This window comes from Lactuca virosa, chromosome 3 (genome assembly GCF_052849685.1).
Source record: "Lactuca virosa cultivar CGN04683 chromosome 3, Lactuca_virosa_CGN04683_v6, whole genome shotgun sequence".
Classification (NCBI taxonomy): domain Eukaryota; kingdom Viridiplantae; phylum Streptophyta; class Magnoliopsida; order Asterales; family Asteraceae; genus Lactuca; species Lactuca virosa.
In genome coordinates, this window is record NC_136428.1 from 157,620,504 (window position 1) to 157,628,797 (window position 8,294).

The 8,294-nt window shown below is 33.0% G+C and overlaps 1 protein-coding gene across 1 annotated transcript; it reads right to left on the reverse strand.

Moving 5' to 3' along the window:
• Nucleotides 1-5,330: 5,330 nt before the first annotated feature.
• On the reverse strand, nt 5,331-7,677 carry LOC145166746 (uncharacterized). Its single transcript, XM_079085778.1, has one exon. The coding sequence runs from the start codon at nt 7,482-7,484 to the stop codon at nt 5,544-5,546; it is 1,941 nt and encodes a 646-aa protein (XP_078941904.1). The 5' UTR covers nt 7,485-7,677; the 3' UTR covers nt 5,331-5,543.
• Nucleotides 7,678-8,294: the final 617 nt, after the last annotated feature.

The following is an 8,294-nucleotide window of genomic DNA, read 5'->3' on the forward strand; positions in this document are numbered from 1 at the left end:
GAGTTAAAAAACATTGTTAAGTTGTTGTGATTGCATTCTTTCAAAAGATGTTTGAACCGCATCAACCAATTCATCAATTGTATGCAAAGCCTCTTGTTCTTGAAGTGATTGCATTGCTTGAAAAAAATACAAGGTCTAACACATTCAAATATCAAACCCATCTCGAGATGTCGCTTCAAGAAACTCATTATCATTAACATCAACATGGGGCTTTGCGTTGTCTTGTTGAATAAATATGGGACCCGAATGACCTCGCGGCCATTTAGCCCTAGTATCCGGTAGAACTTTTTCTATCAACCATGACTTTGTTACCTCTTTGTTCACCGATAGAATAGGCTTTGTCTCCAATGTTCCCTCAACACGGTTTTTGCTTGAACGTTTAGCGGGTTCTAATGTTGTAAATGGATAGATACCTATTTTTCCCGAAAAAATTTCGTTACCCGATGAATCAAATCTTGATCTTGCTACCGCCGCTAGAAACATAACCTTTGTGATAAAAATTTTGCTTTTGCATGTTCTTAACGGTTCATCCTCACCGGGGTTTGACATGTAAAATCATTTCTCATCAATATGGACAACGTTAAACATATCGTAGAATGTAGGAAGTGTACTAAATAATGATGCCAACGTAATCTTTGATAAACAAAATTCTAACATTGCTCTTTTATTCTCATGAGTTAGAGTCGGCTTGATAGCATTTGTATGCGGTCGAAGCACACCTTCCTTAATCCGTCTATGCATATTGATTTTGAAACATTTAAAGATTTTGCAAGAGATCGTATATTGGATCGACGACGTAACGGAATTTCTGAAACTTGATTCAAATTTATTTGTACCATTTTCCGCCCGACAACTGTTGACATGTTTAAAGATAGATCAATCGGTAATCCTTGGTCAACTTGATTTTTACCTTGACGACAAATAAGACTAACGGTCTTATTTCTGAAACTTGATTCAAATTTATTTGTAGCATTTTCCGCCCGACAACTGTTGACATGTTTAAAGATAGATCAACCGGTAATCCTTGGTCAACTTGATTTTTACCTTGACGACAAATAAGACTAACGGTCCGTTAGAAACCGAGAATAGTGAAGCTACTTCACTTGTGGAACCTTTCTTTAATCGTCCATCCAAACTTTCTTGCAATAAGGCTTGGAATATAGCTTGACGTTGTGCAATGGTAGTGTTTTTTTTAGTGAGTGGATTTGTGGAATGCTCCATATGAAATTTAAGTGTCAAATGAAAGTAAACTTGAATCTGGTGTATTACGAACTGTTAGATACAAATAAATATAGTCAAATTTATCTTTAAGTACGGAGTTATGGCGACATATTTGCCACCAAAAGAATATGGAATTTTGAAAGTGGTTGAAAAAAAGTTGACGATAAAAATTCTTCCTTTAAAGTTAGCATATGGAATAGTCAAAAATTTAGGTGATTTTGGCATAGAAATATGGGAGCACTTTTACCTCCATTTGTTTACCAAAAGAAAACAAAATTTTTTAAATAGGAATGTTACTTTTGTCGAGTAAACATTTTACCGCAAAGTTCTATTGATACGGAGTAATTAAAAATCTAGAATTTTAAAAGAAAGTAATGTAAGATTTTTAAAAAGGGTATAAATGTTATTTTGTTGAATAAAGTAATCAGTAAGTATTGTTTTCTTAAGTATTGTTTTCTTAAACTTTATGTTTTTTGTCTGTGAAAAATAAAAATAGTACGGAGAAAATAGTTATTTTTTCATTCTCAATTTATTTCATAAATAATAAAACATGAACCAACCTGGTTCATCGAATCCATACTTATTCTTTTCAAAAATAACTAGAAAATTTATTTTGGGATTTTTGGTTAGAATTTTTTGCGAGAGTCCAAAAAAATGTTATTGTTGGAGATGAGTCTCCATTATATAGGGGTAAACGTAATAACTGAAAAACCGAATCAAAACCAAATTAACCGATACAACCGAATCATTTTTAAAACTGTTGATTTGGTTTTTATTTTTTGCTAACCTATAAAAAATGGTTTGTTTTTCGTTTTATAGAGATTATATGTAATTATATAAATTATAAATTATAGGTTCTATAAAATTATATTTGTTATATAAATTACAAATACAAGTTGGGCTAGTCCACTTGGCTAACAAGATGTCTAACTATGAGTTTCTAAATAGGAGGTCTTGGGTTCAATCCTAGGTAAATACTAAACATGACCGTTCAAAAAAATATATAAATTACAAATTATAGATATATCATTAATGTACAAGCCCAATTAAAAACATACAAAAATCCACTAATCCACTATTTTTTATAAACTTATGTGGTGGAGATCTGTTTGGTTCAGAGCTTCGGGCTAAATGTTTGCACTTTGGCACTTTGCATATCGAGTCTATATGTTTCAAATTTATAAATTTTAAATGTTTACTGGAATGCCACACTAATTTGAACGCTACATTTCATAAAGTTTTCCGTCAACAGAAACATTATCAATTTAATGTTTTGTTAGTTTTTTTTTTTTAATCTGCTGATCTATTAGCTTTTTGTTTATGTATTTGACAACCGTAATATACTCTCGTTTTTTTATTTTCTATACCAATATACTTTTAATTCTATATCATCTTAATTATCATGGACTATTGATATTAACTGTAAACCAAAATCATTAACTATATGATTAAAACTATTAACATTAACAAATACTAACCGATATCTAATGAATACCAAATTCATTAATCAATTGTAATGGTTATGCCTCGGTTTTGGCCTATAAATAAATCAAACCGTTCCATACACATCTTTGCCATTATATTGAAGAAATTATAGGTAATGATCCATTTGTTAATAGTAAAAAAAACTAGTATCTTAGTCAATGTCAATCATATTTTTTGGCAATATTATTTGGATTTTAATATATATTTTTTGTGTTTTAATCCATTTGTTAATAGTAAAAAAAGAACTAGTAGCTTAGTCAATGTCAATCATATGTTTTGGCAATATTATTTAGATTTTAATATAATATTTTTATTTCACATCTTAATTATACTTAACCCTCCAATTCTTATTATTTCGTAATTATTATTTTTTTCATTTTTAATCTTTGATTTTAAATTTATATGATAATAAAATATTTATTTTAATAAATACTATCGTCAAATAATTTTTCTTTTAAAATACGACAAATCCCGAAAAAGAAACAAATATTGTGAAGAATTTTCTAACATTTTACAAAACTTCTTGGGGACGCATGCGAAATTTTGCTTACTATGTGCACGGTTTGTGGGGTCGGGGGAGGGAGAGTAATTTGATTTAGTTTTAATTTTATTCTATAGTTCTTTTTTCATGGATGTAAACATGTTTTAAAAATAAAATATACAGTGGAGGAGTAGTGTTAATTCTTCCAAAACGTTGTATGAAAGGAAAAAATGTGGAAAATATTGTTGTTCAAAATTATCGGAGTGAAAGTGGTATTTTACAAAATAGAGATGTGGAAAATATCGTTGTACAAATTAGGGGGTGTTTTACAAAATAGAGATGTGGAAAATATCGTTGTACAAATTAGGGGGTGGAAAGTGCCAACATAGGAAAGTCTTGTGGCCAAAATCTTAAATAAAAAAGTGTTTAGGCCAAAATCTAAAATAGAAAACTCTTCGAGACAAAAATGTAAAACAAAAAGAAATATACTATTCCAAGTCCTCTTCGAGACAAAAATGTAAAACAAAAAGAAATATACTATTCCAAGTCCTCTTGTGCCCATAATCTCAAATATAAAATTTTTGTGACAAATGTGTAAAACCCATAAAATATACTATTCTTAAGGATTTAGGTTTTAATATATATATATATATATATATATATATATATATATATATATATATATATATATATATAATGATAAATTTGTTAATTTGGATAAAATCATTTAAAAATGGTCAAGCATAAAGTTTTATGATAATGTTGTTTTATTAAATAAAGGTAGTAATATTTGCTATGTCAAAAGAAACAAAAGATATCTAAAAGATATCAATAATTATGATTGTCAACTTAAAGAATTGTGACTTATCACTTTAGTGAAAACACATGACTATTCCATTCCATGAATAATGTTTCAAAGAGTCAGTCTCGCCAAACACATTTCGATTTTTTATATCAAAGAATGTACATTTCGTTAAAGAATGTACATTTCGTTTTGTATCCATTGTATTTTTTTTAGTAAATTACACGAATGGTCCCTATGGTTTAGGGTAATTTGCATGTTTGGTCCCTAACTTATTTTTTTTAACTCGGAAGGTCCCTACTGTTTGTTTTTGTTACGCGTTTGGTCCCTGTCTTACCTAAAAAATTATTTTGCTCTTGATTTTTTAATTTATTTAAATAAACACACAACCAACCTCATCCCCCTCACCTTACATTACCTACCCATCATTTTTCCCTATTTAAATAATAGTCTTTTTAGGTAAGACAGGAACTAAGCACGTAACAAAAACAAACAGTAGGGACCAATGGCGTAACAAAAACAAACAATAGGGACTTTCCGAGTTAAAAAAATAAGTTAGGAACCAAACGTGCAAATTACCCCGAACCATAAGGACCATTCGTGTAATTTACTCTTTTTTTTAAATGTCTAACATTTAAGCTATTACTTTTAAACAAACTTTTTCTTTAATTTGATTTTATATATATATATATATATATATATATATATATATATATATATATATATATATATATAAAGCTCTCAGTTTACTTTTCTTCTTTTTATTATTTACTGTAAAATCATTTGAAAAAAGGGTAACTTAGTAATTTCACAAGCTTTTAACCTTTCATTTTCTAAGGATGTTAATCCTACGCAAAAAAAAAACAATAAAACATTATTTTAAGTGGTATTTTAACATGAATTCAATTACACCAAATTCAATGGATGGATTACTCGAAATTGAAGCAAAATAGTAAACGATAATATAAACGAATCAAACTAAACTTAACAAAAATAAATAAACAAAAATCAAGAACCATTTTAATCATTGATGCCATGTGCAATGAATAGAAGAAGAAGAAATGTAGATCAAGGGAATCTAATCACGTAAAATTTCCACAAATATTTCTCTAATATTTTATTCAATTTTTGTTTTTTTCCAAAAATGTTCATCCAGCTAATCCACAATCCCTTTCATCATCACAATTCACACACACACACACAATTTTCTTTTTCGTTTCTATGTATATATAACGATAAAGCAGCTAAACACCCTTAAAGTGTCTTAATAAATTAAGTCATGTCAGTTGACTTAATCATTAAGTCATTAATTTTTAACCCAAAAAAAAACAGCCCAAAACCTTTATTGAAAGATATCACTTTTAATATACCAAAAGAATAACAAGTTTGATTACAATTTCTTTTCTCTAAAACAACAAATCTCATTTACACTCCACAATAACAACAAACATTAATATATATAAATATATATGTATAGGAAATAAAGTTAAAACCCCAAAATTGAAAAGAAAACGTTTTTCATTTTTCAAACAATAAATTTTATGAAAATAATCTTTAATGAAAACCCCTGGACCCACGAGATTGATAGAGTTCCAACCTACCTTTGGAGTTCTGTAAAAGAGACTCCACCATTTCATCTTGAATCAGTAAAGATTGCTTCGAAGCCCATTCAAGAACAGTAAGAACTTCAGCTTTTGCAAGATCTTCGCTATCTGGAACATGAAGCGCAATGTAGCATAACAACACCAAAGCAGGGGTTTGAACCATTTGTTCCCCAAAGTAGACTAACTGAACCAAATGTTTAGCTCCTCCATGGCTGATAATCGCCTTTGAATGATCAAGATGGAGGTAGTTTTCTGAACATGCGAATCTTGTTAAAGCTATGGCTGCTGCTTTTGTTATCTCAGCTTCTCTTTCGTCAAGAAGTTGAACCAGGGGTTGAATCATTTGTGATTCGGTTGCGCGAAATGTTCTTGCTAAGTTTCCAATTGCGTTTATACATGGAAGAAGAAGTTTTGAGTCTGCTTTTTCTATGATTTTTAGGAGTTGTTCGATTACAGCTTTGCAAGCAGGAGCGTTTGGTTTGAAAGCGGATCTTCTGAGTTCGGAATCTTGTTCTGCTACACTTGTGATCTCCATTAACGCCATTGCAGAGTTGTATTGGACGTCTTCTGGACCTTTTTCTAAGAGAACAGCGAAACAAAGCAAAGCTCTTGATTCTGTTATGCTTCTACAAATGGCGGAGTTTCCTATGGCGAGATGCCAGAGTGCTTTTGCTGCCATTGCTTTCATGTAAGCTTTTGTTGCAGGATCTTCTAATTCTCTTCCTTTATGTAAACTGTTGGTGGATAATGAGACGCTTGGGTGATGATGATGATGAGTTTGCTTCTTGACAACGGTTTCGGTTTTTTGATTTCCGTTCTTCATCGCCATTGTACTGGCTACAACACTATGCATCCTGAATGGTTGTTGACTGTTAGGACCAGTAGGATGAGAAACTCGAGTCTTATCATCTTCATCTGTTTTGTTGGTTTGATTCGTGTTGAAGCCATTGGAGTTGTTGGTAGTGTTATTGCTAGCTAGAACAACAGCATGAATCGAAGTTGGTTTGTTACTGGTAATAGCGTACTTACTGTGTTCTTCCACTGTTTCAAATGCCAAATGCCCAACGAGTAATCTCACAATGTTATGCTGTGCGAAGAGATCTTGACATTTAGGGTAATGTGAAATGAGCTCTGCAACAGCCCAGGCGACGACGGCTTGCACCTTCATCGGACCTTCTTTGAGGATTTTGACAAAAACGGAGCATACACCGGCGTGAATCATGTGTTCAACGCTTTCCGGATCTCGACCTAGTAATCCGATTGCTGACGCCGCATTCTCTTGACCTTCTAATTTCCCCTCTTTCACCAATTTCAGCAACGGATTGACTCCGCCTTCTTCGATTATCAACTTCCCGTAACGATCGTTATCACGCGCCAGCGAGACAAGCGACGCCGCCGCGTCAGACCGGTCATCTAGGGTTCCGGTGTATAAAATAGCGATCTGTTCCCAAATCAGACACAAAATCGGTTCGTTAGCTGCTATAGGAGGTAGACCTAGATATTCATCGGTTGAATTATTGGGCGCGGAGACACGGAGGAGCCACGAAACGTCGCCGATTGAGTTCTCGAGTTGAGACGACATCTTTCGGAAGGCAGCAGCTGGGATGATAGTGAAAACACGCTTGACGATCCCGTTATTCCGGCATTTAAGCACTAGAGATAGTGCTTTATCAAGCACTTGTTCTGTATCATCGATTATACGTTTGGTTGGACGTTCGTACAGATCGCTGCTGGCACGAGCGGCTTGCCGGAGGAGTCCGGCGAGCTTTTCAGTTTTGGATTTGAGTTCAGAGCAGTCTTGTTTGTTGATGCAGGCTTCATCAGCAGATTTTATGACTTGATCCGCTAACTGGATCGGTCTTGTGAGGATCTGTTTCACTATATCCGCCATAATCAATCACCGGTGTAACCACGCACAGCTGAATCTTGTGAACAAACGGAAATTTTGAGATTCCGGTCGCCGGAAATCAAGAGTAAACGGGCATTAATTTAAAGGTTTAGCAGTTTGCGCGAATCTATGAAGAGAGCTGGAAAGAGATATTGGACAAATGAAAATTGAGTTGTTGGTGACACATGTGTTTAGAGTAGTCACAAAGTCAAAAAGTCAAAAACTCAATAACTCAAAAGCCACCTTCCCTTTCTAGAACTACAATTATCATTAAACTTATTTTAGACCTTCCGGTTTGGTCGCCACAAACCAGGTCGTGGTCTAGGTGGCCACAAACCACGACCTTGCACACCATGTCGGTGGGTCGTGGTCGTGGCCCTACGTGCTTCGGACAACGAATTGAACGATGAATGTGGTTGGTTGTTGAGTAACATCATTAAACATCTTCTAAAAATACCACATTTATTCTCTCATTTTACTCACATAATTCTTTTCTCTTCTTTTCACAATCACACACTTGTTTTGCTTGATAAATTCAAAACCAATGGCTCCTAAAAGGATGAATTAGTCAGAAAATGAATAAGAGAACTTAACACTAGCATGGATAGCGGTTTCAGAAGACTCAGATGCTATAATGCTTTCTAATTTTTGGGTAAAAGTTGGAAACGTTTTCCATTATTTAATGGGTTGCCGAAGTCGTAGTCTTGATGAAATATGTTCGAAGTTTCGTTATATGAGGGTTAAATGCTTTGATCTCAATGCGATTTATAACTTTGTTATAAACAACGTAGACGAAGGCGACCCGTTTGCTAT

Bases quoted from the DNA above. Each gene is read 5' to 3' on its own strand.
- LOC145166746 (XM_079085778.1), bottom strand. From the start codon at position 7,484: ATGGCGGATATAGTGAAACAGATCCTCACAAGACCGATCCAGTTAGCG.